The sequence below is a fragment of the Protopterus annectens genome, chromosome 5.part0, assembly GCF_019279795.1.
Source record: "Protopterus annectens isolate FY-2018-M chromosome 5.part0, PAN1.0, whole genome shotgun sequence".
Lineage (NCBI taxonomy): Eukaryota > Metazoa > Chordata > Ceratodontiformes > Protopteridae > Protopterus > Protopterus annectens.
The window spans coordinates 763395714-763411147 of NC_056735.1; the positions used below are offsets into that span (position 1 = coordinate 763395714).

General features: G+C 40.2%; 1 protein-coding gene across 2 annotated transcripts in view; it reads right to left on the bottom strand.

The window, feature by feature from the left end:
- Positions 1 to 2468: 2468 nt before the first annotated feature.
- SLC35F2 (solute carrier family 35 member F2) overlaps positions 2469 to 15434 on the bottom strand; it is a 482376-nt gene continuing 469410 nt past the window's right edge. For both annotated transcript variants that reach the window (XM_044072611.1, XM_044072612.1), the window contains one exon: positions 2469 to 4266. In XM_044072611.1, the coding sequence (XP_043928546.1) occupies positions 4033 to 4266 (234 nt within the window). In that variant the 3' untranslated portion in view covers positions 2469 to 4032. The remainder of the gene's footprint in view (positions 4267 to 15434) is intronic.

Sequence of the window (15434 nt, forward strand, 5' to 3'; positions counted from 1 at the left end):
TTGTATGGGATTTGCCGAATGCACTAATGTTTGCCCTTCCTAGATGACACAGACGGAATCAGCTAAAGAAAGATTTAAACAGTAACCTAAGCTTAGCAAAAAGGTAAGATGAGAATCTCCAGTAGGATACTTATCTTTATCACAGTCACAAGCGCGGAGCTGAATAAGCAAGCTGATGTTCGACTGTGGCAGAGAAGTTCTGAAGTCTGGGTGTATGTGGACGTCACATTTATGGCCCACAGTTTATGGTCCCAGAGTGTGACATCCCATGCACCTTACAGCAGCCAGGCTGAGCTTTTGTATATGAGCCAGACATCAGGTTGCCTGAGGTGGAGAATCTCACATGTCAGAATACTGCAACATGAGAATTGAAGGACATCATTCACTTCATTGTCAGGGTAGGTATAAGGTTCTAAATGACCCAAAATAAGATAGCTGTTCATCTTCAGAGAATGAAGGGTTAGCCTCTTCTTGGAAGGCTACTTCACTTCTTCTTTTCGTCAGCATCAGAGAAGCTTCAGGAGAGAATTGTGAGAGTTCTCTGGATTTAATGAAAGCCATGAATTCCTGTGCTATCTTGACCAGATGTTGAATTTCAGTCTGAGACGTGGGGACTGAGGATGGAGGCGAGGCCAGGGTGGGAGTATGTTTCGGTTTGATAGAGCACTTCACAGGAGTGGTTGAGGAATGCAGTTCACAGGAGTGGTTAAGGGCTGCAGTTGTCTAATTGCAACCTTGGTAGGAATGTCAGAATTTCAGGCAGACATAAGATCTCTTTGCAGGACAACTTCTTGGAAGTCACAAGCTGATGCCTGCATAGCAGCTTCAGACCCAATTGACTTGTGAGCAATGGTGGTAGTCCTGGGTAGGCCAGGGACAGTGCTGGCCTCCCAAGGGGTCATAACAGAGGGTTCCAGCCTAACATTCAGCAGTACTGGGGATGTAAAGGCCCCTCAAAGTCTTCAATTGACTTATAGGTTGATGCAGTAGTTTTTTTCTGTAGTCTCCAGATCCCTATTTTTTATCTTTTCACTTTTTAGGGATCACACTTGCAGTCAACGCAAATGTGTGATCTGCAGAAGTTGAAGGTTGCAGTGTTACTAAAGAAGCCAATAATGACGACTCTATGTGAGCATCTTGACACTATGTTTAAGGGTTTTTGCATGACACTTAGCAAAATCAGAGTAGTTACAGGTGTTGTGCTGAGGCCACAATCAAAACAAGTAAAAATCTTTATGCGTGGTTTGCTTCCCACAAGATAAACAATTAACTTTTTAGAACATTAGAGAAGTAATTTCACCAGCGGAGTTCCCATCTCTCTACAAATGGTGGAACTCTGGAAACATAAGCCAATCGGTGAACTGCAAGCATGTAAAACAACCAAGAAGCACATCAGACTGCACAGCTAGAAAGAACTTAAGATGGTACCAAAGGACATTCTTTTTACATCTGATGTCAGGAGGACAGTTATTGAGAGTCCATCAGCTTGGGATGATGCTAAGACTCTGAAAATCAGGCCAGTTGAGGCTTCTGCACAGCAGGAAGTCCCAAGGATTAGTACTGCAACACTGACTATGAAGAGCATCACATTTTCTTTCATTTACTGAATGCAGAAATCAGGAAGCTAGGGAGTCTAAGAAATTGGCATATACAGTGTAATCTATTGGTCAAGAGAAAGGATAGTGGCCAACTTAGCAAGTGGTCCTTAGAGTCCAAGGACTACTCCTTTTGGGGGAATGTGACAGACACTTTCCTTCACAGGCAGGCATGTATTTGCCTAGTTAAAGTTAATAAACAGCAAGGGTCTTCATGTTAAACTTGCTTACACTGCACAGTGACAATATTCTCAGTGATAACTTTTGCAGAGATGGGCCTTGTGTCAGAGCTCCTGCAGCTTCAAGGTCAGAGATGGATATAGTGGCCACAGGCTAGTGCACAAAGACAATATTCTCCATGAAAACTGTTGCATAGGTGGACCTTGTGGCACTGCTCCTACAATTTTGGGGGTCAGAGATGGATGTAGTGACCACAGGCTCTGCACTGTAAAGGAAGATGGTGGCTGAGTGGATGTGGAGACTAAAGGGCAAATCAAATATTTAAAGTGAAGACACTAAAAAAATGTATTAACCCCCACCCTGTCATCCCCTGCTACTTATACATGCTAAGTCAAAGCCTGCTGTAACTGTCAGTAAGGGGAATTCCCCAAGACTATTCCAAGATACCATAGTCTTGGATGATGGAGAGTACAATCAATGTAATTCATGCTTGTGTTCACACTAATTAGTATTAAACACTTCTTTGCTGGAGTTCTGCCTTCCTCCAAAGCAGCCTTCTAAGTGTCAATTAATGAGGGACAATAAAACAAGAAAAAAAGAAACGGACATTCTGCCCTGATTAATGAAAGATGCAGGTACTTAAATTTAACATTTTAGCCTTGATTCTTGACAGCCAAGAAATAAAATAAGTAGTACAGTAATAAAAATATACAGGTTTAATTACAGGAACAGTTGTGATGCAAGATCAGTTTAACATACTTATGAACATGGGTATTATTACTACAAAAATGTATGCATTACACTAAACTTTAATTCACAATGCTGAAGTAACCCAGGTAAAATATTCTTAGATAGAAGGAATGTTATAATATAAAATTGCATCAGTTGGGCAGATCATTACCTAACTGCACTAACAGCATTTTGTGTTATAATTGGTCATGATACCCTAGCAAACAAAAATAGCCTCAGGTCCAAACAAAAACACAAATTTAAAAAAATGTCAATTTATAAACCCTTACAGAGTAGTACAAAACCTTGCAGTCTCAAAATATTTCATGCCCATCATCTTCTGGTGTACTAGGGGTTTATTTTCAAAACAGCAAATGAGTTTTCTGGGTACTACCTTATCACCAGCCCCCAACATGCCCCTCAGAATTTTGCACAACTTCATTTAGAAACTGCTTCTCAAGTCCTGTCCTGGTAATTATGCAGAATTGCACCACATCAGTGCAGTACTCCTACAACCTGTCTGTATACAGCTTGCAAATAAGTGACTTCCTAGAAAACATGTGAGTATACAGAGTTAGCAAATGATGGAAACTATCCAAAGTAGAACATTGCTTTTTACAGTTAACACTCACACCACAATGGGCTGCAATTATTTTTGCTATAAAGAAATATCTGCTAATAATAAGAATACAGAATTAGTTCAATTATAGTGTGAAAGAAAAATTATATACTGGCAAAGACTGTTACGACTAAATACTTCTAACATGTTTTAAATTGAAAGTTTTTACTCTGCATATGCAATACAATAAACCAAGTAAGCATCTCCACAAAGCTGCATGTGTTGTTATATAAAACGTGGCCATGTCCTATTGCAGCAGATCTGACCTTAGCCTGCAATCTCCCTCTAACTGTACTGCTGCTTGAAAACTGACTTCAAGCCATGGCACATCAAAGTCCCAGAAACTGATGAAACCAAAACTGAATATCACTATGTCTCATTTGCTGTATGGACAAACAATGCAGGGTGAAGACCAGAAGTGTACCATTTTATAGCTTTATGAAATGCAGCTTCACATGGTTAAAACATAAAAAGAATGACATTGGTCATACTACAAAACTGGACTGGCTTGTTAAAATGACTTCTAACTGAGATGTGCTGCTCTCTTAATGTAAGAATGTCATTTCATAACTAAACTAAATTTGTTCACCTGTGCTTTGCAGCCCTACTGAACATAAATTCATACACAGGAAATCTTATAAAATATTCACCACAGAAAGTCACACGCAAAATCAGTTTTATATCTAAAATGGATAGTTTTCTTTGCATTTTTATTCGCACCGAGCACAGTTTGGATTAGTGGCAGTAATGTCCTCACAAAGAAATATGTTTTCAGAGCAACTTATATGCTCGAATGTCTTTTACACACATCTGCCTCTGTACAGTACTTTCAAAATAAAGGTCCCTAGTATTGTACGCAGCATTTCAAGTTATATCCGCTTTCATAAGAGAATGATGGACAGGTCCAGGTCAGTGGATATTACTTTTCCATACAGCAGCTATTTCAGCACTTTCCCCAGAGACAAAATGGACAGAATCATCTCCATCTTCTTTGTTTCTCTCCAGCTCCAAGACCGGGTTATCAAAGCCAGTGCAGATGACCTGAGGTACTGGGGGAGGTTCAGTAATTCCTATTGAGACTATGGAATACAGAAGGAATACAGAAATGATAACAATAAAGGACAGGATGTAGAGCCCTGAAAACTAAAATTAAAAAGAGAAATTAGACTTCTTACTTCAACATATGGTTGCTTTGCTCATATAAAAAAGCAATGATCAGAAAATATGTCTACCATCAATTACCATGTATGTTTATGACTTACTATGGAGTGAGTCTCACATCCCACCAATACCAGAAATAGTCACAAATGTAATTCCCTTACCATTGTTCAAACAAATTCTTGTCTACAATCAAACGTCAAATAAATCCATGTGTCCTTACACATGTGTAGCCAATGTTTACCGTCAGATTTATGATCGTAACAATGCTGAATCTGGGAATAGTGATACCAGAAGATTCCAAGCCAAGAATGTTGAGGACCCAAAGTTAGCACTTGTTTCTGTGTCTGGGCAGGTCGGGAGATTTGATGCTCAGCATTGTTCAGTCCTATGGTCCTTGACATTCTTGGCTTGCAATTTTCTGGTTTCCTTATTCCCAGATTCATTATTGTTATAATAACAAATACAACAGTAAACTGTGGCCACCACGCATATGTAGACGGAGGGAGGGAGAGAGACTGCAAGAGATGGAGAGGTGTGTGTGGACATATAAATTAGTGTATTACTTTTAATCTAACACTATCTAATCACAAAATATCTACAAATTTAAACTAAAATACATTTAATCCAATCACATATCATCTAAAGTTTCATATAGAGTAAATATTCCACCTGTTTTCTTTTTCTTTCTGGGAGGCACATACCCTGGACCCCTATCCATACCCACAGCTGCACAGCCATGGATAAAAGAGAAAACAACACACACAATGCTGATACACAAATAAACTTGTAGACATGGAGCATGACGTGTGTAAGTATTAGTAAATCATGAATGGTGCACTTTATTAATTTGCCTTGTAGCTCTTAGTATTCTAGAACCCTATGCTGCACCAGTAATTGTCCATAGCCTGCTACACTTTTCTAGCAAATGTGAAATGCTTAAATGTATTTTAGATATTTTGTGATTAGATAAAATGAATCTTGGATTAAATATATCACACCCATGCAAGACAATGAATATAGAATATTGATATATCATAAAATGAAAACATCAAGCAAATGTTTGGTCATCAACTGATAGAAAACACAACAAAACAAGTACCCCCTGCTAATTATATATACCAACTTGGAAATCACAATACAGTGAGGAAAGGGCAAATTCCCCAATCCCCACCATACTGCAAATTCACACAGAAAAAAGGCCAGTACATGCACTGCAATCTCACATAGAAAAAAAAAACAATATGTAAAATCAGCCGTTTTTCTATAAATTCAGGTATAGGTTTTCCCCTTCATCTAGTTAATCCTCTATAAAAGGCAACTCAAAAGAATAACATTATTCCAGTAGGAATGCTGGTAGTTTGTACAGTTCTCCTTCCGTGGCTATCTTACTTTCTTTTCCCTTAAAGAATTCTGCTTCTGTTTCCAGTTGTCTCAACTTTCTTGTAACAGGGAGAAGCATTAATAGCTCACATTTCCAGTTTTCTTCAGTATGTAATTTATCTTTCTTCCTCAATTTATACATCTTCTTAGTGTACGCTTAACTGCAGGCTTTTTCTAGAGCATTTAAAGCAAATCAGCTCAGATGGTATTGTGTTTTATTATCTGTAGGCAAAAAGCATACTTTGGTAAATGGTGCACTTTATTAATTATTTGCCTTGTAGCAATTGGGATTTGCAATTTCAGTTAAAAACAGATGTTCTACCAAAACTAGCTGTTCAAAAAACTTAGGGTCCCTCTGGGGTGAAAAAACATTTTCATACATAGTTAGGGAATGTCCCTTTAAATTTACCTACAGCTAAGATTTGTAGAATTTACTAACATTACTTGCCTGAGATTCTTGTACAATTTCAAAGCGCATTAAGTCAGTAATATGTGATCTTATCAATCTGACGATACTGAAATCTCAGTTGAGAAATGTAAGTGACTGTGCCAGGTATGTATCACATAGTCGAAGTCTTATAACTTCGAACATGTAATGTTTGAACCATTATGTTCAAAGTTACAAAACTTCGACTATGCATAAAAACAATGGAAAACAAAATAAACTGTTTTAAGTAGGGGAGCACCCCCCCCCACTCCCACCCCGCTACTTAAATATACCAACTCCGAGATTGCACCCCATTGAACAAATTGGAAACCTCCACTTATGGAGATTTCCATTGAAACGGTTGACATTTTACAAACTCAAAACTTATGGTCTCGACCATATGAGGTTTGAACTTATAGAAGTTTGACTACGTGATAGGAACCCACTGTGCCTTGGGTGAAGCTCCAGCTGCAGAAAAAATTCGTTTTGGTTTCTGATAATCATTTTCATCACATCCACAAGGTCCATGTATGTTTTTTAGTGAGTCCCCAGTTACACGTAAGGATAGTTTACTGAACCACTCAGTGTGGGACTAGCTATCCCTAGCTGCATGCCTTGGACATACCACCAACAAAGCCTGATATTCATCTTTTGTTCAGGGTTTTTTTCAGTGGTACATACTGCAACAGATATATGTTGTTGGAGGTTGTGCACTAGTTCTTGGCTACACTGCATTCTTGAAGTTATTTTAGAGTTCACTAAAACTTACATTATTTTTCCCATTTTGTACAAAACGTAGCAAAGTTTTAGTACTCTCACTGTTTTTAGCTTCACAGAAAAAGTTCTTCAGCAATAAATTTCTTCTCAGGGCAGCCCTTCTCACTTGTACAATGTCTCCTTTGTCAGAGCAAATCCCCATATGGCCACAAGGGTTTTAATGATTATGGAACACAACACTTCTCATTGCCACAAGTATCTCTTTTTCCAGAACAAATCTCCTTCATAGATAGATAGAAGAGTTTTAACAGTTTTATTAAGTCAGTATTCAAGAAGATTTATTGCAGTTTACCTCACTCAAGCTTCACACAACTTGAGAAGAGCTAATCATTTAGGTCAGTTTACTACATTTCACACAGGAAGGCAGGGGTGTAGAAAACTCAGGTAGAGCATTTTCAAATGACTCCGCTCACATGCCATTCTCACAGCTAATAAAAAATTGTATTTCTACTCTGGTATGCCTGGTATGGCAAAATGTCCTCTGGACCTAGCCCCTCAGTTTGTAAAAAGCGACGGAGATCTTGCTTTCTCTGTTGCTTTTGCCCACAGCTCTGATGTACTGCATAGGCATATGCATGCGCAGTACATCAGAACTGCCGCAGAATACCAGACAGCTGTAGAAGGGCAGCAAGGAGGCATTATACAATGCCATTCTTTAAGAAAAATATTTTTTTTTCTTAAATAATGTCATTGTATAATAGCAATAACCCACTTCTGGGTGTGGGTAATGCTGGATATACCCACGGTTGGCTTTGTTTGGCCACTCAGGCTTCACCCTCATGACCAAAACACACCAACCGTGGGTAAATCCAGCATTACCCACACCCAGGCGTGGGTTATTGCTATAATAAATGACTAAATAAGGCTCAAGTCTTGTAATTGTTCATAGTTCTGCCACATATGTAAATTAACCTACAATACGAAGGCCCCAGACAGGATTCAAAACACAAATGGCTAGCTTTTACAAGTTATACTGCACTTCTATTTCCATAAGCAGAATTATGTATATGCACAATCTTTCCACAACTTAAGATGAAGTTTCAAGACTAAAGTCACAGAACAAACTAAAAATGCAAGCAGAGAACTTCCTTGGCTAAAACATGAAAAAAAAAAGCAGAAAAGTGCAACAAACTGCCAAACAGGTCACTAAGTACAACTTAAAATATTTAAGCAGAAGTGAAATGAAAGCTTCTTTCCTCACTCCTTTTGGTTGAAAAAAGTACAGTTTTGTACCTACCATAAATATAGATGTTTGAGTGTATACACTGCTGCAGTCATCACACTTTGGTTATCCTGCCGTCAGGCGGTCCCCTCAGTCGGCCCGAGTTCCAAAGTCTTGGTCCGGCGTCGGTTGCTGTCACTTCTTCCCTGACGTCAGTGCGCCAGGGGTATATAAGATGCAGCCAACGACATTTTCTTCAGTTTTTCTTGCCCCAGATGTCAGCTGCCCCCAATAAGGTAGGCAATGTAAGTTGCTAATAAAACATACATAAGAAAAGCAATCAAATACTTTATCTTACCAGCAAATACTTCCCATAGGCAGCAAAGGGTAGAATGCCAGAGTAAGTAACAGCAAGTAAGATGGGAAGGAGGGAGGGTAACCTGGACTGCAGCAGTGTATACACTCGAACATCTACATTTATGGTAGGTACAAAACTGTACTATGTTCATCGTGTTATACTGCTGCAGTCATCAAACTTGGGTAGAATCCCAAAGCAGAGGTAGGGTGGCTGGTTCTATAAGTCATTAGGGGTGGCTATAAGGCCCTGCAGAACTGCAGTGGCAAAGCCACCTCTGGATTTAGAGTAAAGAGGCAGATGGTAATGCTTGCTGAAGGTATGTACAGAACTCCAAGTTGCTGCTTCCAAAATGTCCTTGGTAGGTACTCCTCTGAGGTAGGCAGTTGAAGTGGCTGTTGCCCTGGTGGAGTGAGACCTAATGTTAGGTGCAGTTTTCCCATGATGTGTATAGCAGAAACGTATGCAATGGCCTATCTATTTTGAAATGGTCCATTTTGAAATGGCTTTTCCTTGTGTTCCTGCAGCATATGATACAAACAATTGCTCAGTTTTTCTGAAAGCTTTAGTTTTGTCTAAGTAGAAGCGTAACTGCCTGTGTATGTCCAAGGAATGCAGTAGTCTCTCCCCTTTATTCTGTGGATTTGGATAAAAAGTTGGCAAGTGAATAGTTTGGGTTAGAGCCACACTTGATACCACCTTTGGCATAAAAGTAGGGTTTGTTCTTAAAGACGCCCTGTCTTGGTGGAATATGATGAAAGGTTCCACTGCCATTAGTGCCTGTAATTCTGAAATTCTTCATGCTGAGGTTATTGCCAGGAGCAGAGCAGTTTTCCAAAAGATATATTTTAAGTCTGCTGAGTTAGCTGGCTCAAAAGGAGGTAAAGTTAATTTCCCCAAGACAAAATTGAGGTCCCAAGTTGGAGTTGGGGCTCTACGGGGCAGTCTTATGTTTTCAGCCCCTCTGAGGTACTGTTTTACCAAAGGATGAGAAAAAAAATTGGTGGATCTGTGTTGTAATTTGCAGAGATGGCAGAGGCATGGATCTTAATGGATGAAAAGGAGAGGCCCTTGTCCAGCATCTCAGTCAAGTATTGTAGTATCTGAGGAATATTTGAGACAAGAGGGTCAAGGTTGTGAACCTGGTTCCAGGCACAGAATCTCTTCCATTTATCCGAATAGGCTTTCCTGGTACTAGGCCTTCTGGCCTCCAGAATGACATCCATAACAGCTTTGGAGAGGGGCATTGTTTGCTTGACTAAGGAATTTGCCATGCAGCCAGGTTTAAAGTCTTGAGCTGGCCGTGCAATATCTGATTGTTTTGCTGAGTCAAAAGCTGTGAGATTTGAGGCAAAATCCATGGTGGTCCTTGTGCTAAGTTCTTTAAGATTGGGTACCAGTACTGGCGTGGCCAATACTTCTGGGGCAATCAGGATCATCTTTGGCCTTTCTTGTCTGGCTTTTACGAGTACCTTTGAAAGGAGAGGCAGTGGTGGGAAAGCGTATACTTGTAGGTTTTTCCAGCTGAATGAGAGGGCATCCACTTTCCATGCTTGTGGGTGGTAAGTCCTTGTGCAGAATTTCTGTAGCTGGCAATTCACTGGGGATGTGAACAGATCTATGTCCGGGCTCCACCATTTCTGTGTTATCATCCTGAACATTTATGGATTTAATTTCCACTCGTGCAGATCCATGATGTTTCTGCTTAAGTTGTCTGGCAGTGTGTTTTTCTCTCCTGGCAGGAATTGTGCTTGCAGATGAACTTGATAGGTTATAGCTGTGTTCCACAAGGTCATGGCTTGTCTGCAGAGGGGATATGAATGAGTGCCCCCTTGTTTGTTTATGTACCACATAACTGTGGTGTTGTCTGTCCTTAGAAGAAGTTGTCCTGGATGCAGAAGGTCCTTGAAAGCTATAAGGGCATTTTGTACATCTAGCATCTCTTTTTGATTGATGTGAAGATGCCTTTGTTCTGCGTTCCACTTGCCCTGAATACATTTTCCTGCCATGTGTGCTCTCCAGGCGTAATCCAAAGCATCTGTTGTCAGTGTTTGCCTGGCTGTGGATTGAGTGAAAGGTTGTCCCTTGTTGAGGTGACAGGCTTGAGACCACCATCGAAACTCCTGTTGAAGGCAAGGAATAAGTGGTATTACTGTTTCCAAACTGTGACAGTGTTGAGACCAGACACTCTTTAGGTATCATTGTAGTTTCCTCATATGCAGTTTTGCACGTGGAATTAGTAGTATGCAAGATGCCATGTAACCCAAGGCCTGCAGAATTTTTCTTGCAGGGAGTTGAGTCTTTGTTACCATTAATTGGAAATATTGAGTCAGTCCTTGCTTGTCTGGCGTGAGATAAGCCATCTGGGCCGTTGTATTTAAGCTGGCACCCAGGAATATTATCTCTTGTGAGGGCACTAGTTTTGATTTTTTGTTTACTGTGTACCCTAGGCAAATTGGCAGTCTTTTTACAAACGCCAGATGCTTTAGAAGAATGTCTTTGCTCTCTGCTTGAATAAGGCAGACATCCAAATATGGGTAAATTTGAATTCCTTTTTGTCTGCAAAAAGCAATTACTGGTGCCAGGCATTTTGTAAAGACCCTGGGCGCAGTAGATAAGCCAAAGGGCAGTGCAGAGAATTGGTAGTGCATTGAACCTGCTAAGAATCTGAGGTATCTTCTGCAATTTTGTCTGATAGGGACATGCAGGTATGCCTCCTTGAGGTCCAATGTTACGAGCCATGCTTTCTTGCCCAGCATGGGAAGAAGCTGCTGTAGTGTCAGCATTTTGAATTTTGGAACATCCAGGTAATATTTAGAGAAGAAAGATCCAGAATGGGCCTCCAGGCTTTGTCCTGAGTAAAATCCTTGTCCTTGCTCCTGTATTGGTACCTCTTGAATAGCTCTCATGTCCATGAGTGCTGTAATTTGCCTTTGCGCCTCTGCCCATTGATTTGGTGGCAGATTTGGCATTCCTTTTAACCTTGGCAGAGTGTGAAAGTGGAACCTGTAACCTTGAGACACAATATTGAGAACCCATTTGTCTTTAGTGATTAATTGCCAATTGTGACTGAAAAGTGTCAGTTTTCCCCCCAAGGGGGCTGCCAAGAGAGAGATGTTTGGCAGCTGTAGTGGGAAGTCATTGGGTCTGCTTTTTATAAGGTTGAGGCCTGTCTTCCCCTTCTTTCTGGGTTGAAGTACCCCATTGTCGAGGCCTGTAAGTACCTTGTGGTTGACCTCTACCTCTCGGATGTCTGTATCTGCCCCTTTGACGTCTGTCTGAAACTGGAAAGGACTAATTCTTTGTTGGCCAATTTCTGCTAAATCGAGGAGGCTGAACCTGTAAGAAATCCTTCACCGTTTGCATAGATTTTGCTTTATCCTCCATTTTCTTTAATACCTCTTCTGCCTTAACTCCAAATAAAACATCCTGCTGCAAGGGTGCATCCAATAACTTTGCTTTAACATGATCTGGTAAGGTCTGTTCTTTTAATCAAGCATGCCTTCTAATGACTGACCCTGTAACTGCTGCTCTACAGGAGGCCTCTAAGGAATCAAAACCACATTGCAAAGTATGTTTTCCCACTTGTTCATCTGCATGCAATAAATCCTGCATTTCCTTATAGTTAGGAAGATCTGAATTTGGAAGCATTTTTTGTTTCAACTGAGACATCAAATATTGCTGATATTTAAGCATGTGAAACTGGCAATTTAGTGCTCTCATTGCTAAAGTTGCAGATGTGTATACTTTCTTTCCCCATCTGTCTAATGCCCTGGAATCTCTATCAGAGGGGACTAGATTTTTTGCTGTAGAGGCCTTTACCCCTTTGGGACCCTGGGAAATAGTTTCGGGGTCAGCAAAAGGGCTTTTATAAAATAATTTGTGAGAGTCAGGGACTCTGTAATATCTGTCTGGCTTAACTGGAGCTGGAGGTAAAGAATCAGGATTTAAGCTGGATTCAGCATACACATCATCCACTATATCTAACACTGGCAGAATAACAAGGGGTCTGTGCTGAGGTAATAAAAGGAAATCTCTGAGCCTTTTCTTGGATTCTGAGTAATCCTGGCCCTCCCAATGGAAATGCTCCCGCATGATATGTAAGGTTTCCCCAAAGGAGTAGTCCTCTGGTGGAGAGGCTGAAGGAATGGATTCCTCAGCATCAGAATCCTCATAAGGGGGTAAAGAGTATCCTAGGTCTGAGGATGAATCTGAGGAGATAGACACCTGGTCGGATGAGTCACAGTCTGCATCCTGTCTAGGTCTTTTATCAGGAAGAGGTTGGGACCCCCTGAGCAGAGTAATTAGGTCTTCGGCCATTTTGAGCATCTGTTTCTTAGGCATGGAGGCCTGTGCTGGTGAATGTTGAAGTTGTTTCTTTGGTTTAGATTTAGCAGAAGATTTAATGGTTAACGGAGTAGGCCTGAAAACACCCTCTGAAGCTGTGGGTTGTTCAGCTACTCCGGAGCCCTCAGAAGGGTTAGTCTCGGTAGGTCTCAAGTCTCAATGGTAATTTAAACTTTGATTTTATTTCCTGTAAAATAATGGCAGCAAAACCAACGTGTCTGATTGTTGCCAGTGCAGCTAGTGAAGGGCAAGCCAATTGATTTTGTTGGACTGGATGAAAACAATATGCGTTGGATCCAAGATTTCCGGATGAAATCCTATGCAAACCCAGCCAAACTTGAGTCAATTGATGATTAAACTTTTTTGGCATCAAAACACTGTGTGGATCGTGGTTTACATCTGTGGGATTTCTTGTGTTTGGTACGAGTTGTCGTTGCACCCACAGATACAATTTGGTTACTGTAGGTCTCAAGTCTGGTGTATCCGAAGGCCCAGCCATCTCCACGTGGGAGTCAGAGGCGGCCTGTGGTTCCAGAGAAGCGGTCGTCAGGGGCTGCGAAGGCACCTCGCTAAAAACTGGAGAACCGGCGACTGGCCTAGCAGAGGCTTCATCGTCAGTTTTGGGCCTCGGATGCCTGTCCTTGTCTTTGTGCTTTTTGTGTATTCCAGTTGTTTTTTCCGACGACATGGTGTAATTGAATTTTCTGCCAAAATAATGTCGGGCAAAATCAAACCGACGTTTAATAGTGCGCTTGTTAAACCTAGCACAAAACCGACAACCAGTGACATTGTGGTCTGGACCTAGACATGGGATACAATAGGAATGGAAATCCTTATGAGGTATTTGCTTCCCACAAGAAATACAATTATTAACTTTTACTGACATTGGTCTGAGGCAAGAAAAAGTTTCCCCAACGGGGTACTTAGCTTTGTAGAAGACTTCGGTTCTGGATTCGGAATGAAAATCTCAGGAGTCGGCCGACCGGCACTTGCGAACTGCTTTTGCATCGGGCACCGCGCGGCAAGAAAGACTGAAGAAAATGGCATCAGCTGCATCTTGTATACCACTGACGTCAGAGAAGAAGCGACAGCAACCAACTCCGGACCGAGACTTTGGAACTCGGGCCAACTGCGGGACCGCCTGATGGCAGGATAACCCTAGTGTGATGACTGCAGCAGTTTAACATGATGAAAATCTTATTACTCACAGTTCATGGCTTTCCACATCGGTCCAAGCCTTGCATAAAATTCAATGGCACAGTTCAGGTTGTGGTGATCCAGAGATGGTATGTTGAACATTTGAGTTACAAGTGCTAGGTTCTGACAGAATTACAGACTTACGGACATATGTTTAAAATAAAAAGAGTCCCCCCACCACCACACACACGCACATATTTTATTGGCTCACTAATGCAACCCTTGAATTTACAATTTCCACAGTAAAAGATTTTATTTCTAGACACCATTCTTTCCTATTTTAAGTAGGCATTTCTGCCTCCTGGCTAAAATATAGTGAGATTTTAAGGGCTATAATGGAGAAGGGATATGTGACTGAATATGAGGTCTACATGCCTTGTCTTAAATTTCTTCCATGCATGGGACACATTTGAAGTTAACTAGCAATCTTATTTTCCTTTCTCATTTCATAAAAACATAAGTCTATTTTCTTGAGTTGATGTGCAGAAACATTTATGTATATTATGCAAATTGATGCACATCAAAACTCAATAACACTGGGGAAAACACTAAAAATACACTAATTGAAAAAAAGATCAAACTTTCTCTAGCTGTTAATTGATAAAAAAAAACCTTCAGGTGTAATATAAATAGTGGTAGTATCAGGGAAAAAATGTTTTTGGTAAGGTAATGTGTAGGGTTGGGTTTAAGTTTAACCCTCATGAGTAAGGATGGGCAGGGAGCTTTGCCGTTTGTCAACATTAGTTTAGTATAGTGTTGCATTGAGTAGTATGGAAGAATGTTATAAGGCTTCATATTTTGTGTTGAAAAACATTACAAGTAAAAATGGGGACCTAGATGCAATTTTAGAAATGTATGAATTGATTTGCCAGCTTAGATTCAGTGTCTTTAGAATACCAGCTCTGAAAAAAATTTCTAAGTTCTTATACAGGGTTCATGCCCTAATACCATCAAGGAACACAGTCTCCTTCAAGCATGGATCAACACTGAATTGCTAACCAAATTATCAACATACCATTTGAAAGAAACTAAATTATCTGACCTTCTTAGGATAACTGGTATTTTATTCAACAATAGTGAAAATGTTTAGTTATACAAGAACTTAAACTTTATTTCCTGTAAATTAATGTGAAACAGTAGATTATTATGCCTATAAATTTTGATGTTTATGTATCATTCCAAATTTAAGACCACTTGAAGTTTAAATGATATAAATATATTGAGTTTTCCACACCATATACATTTAGATTGGTCTGGGCTTAAATGAAGTGCAGTAGCACTGGCCCATGTTACAGTATCATTCAAATATATGTTTATGGATTCATAATCCATATTGTTGGTGATCAAGAATACAATCTTAAAATCATCCACATACTTCCTTAACCAATTGCTTTTTAGAATTGCTGAGATATGATATTAAATAACATGGGGCCAAGGATTGAAACTTGAGAGGCTCCTATTACAAACAGATAATCAGACACTTCATTGTTTATCACAACTGATTG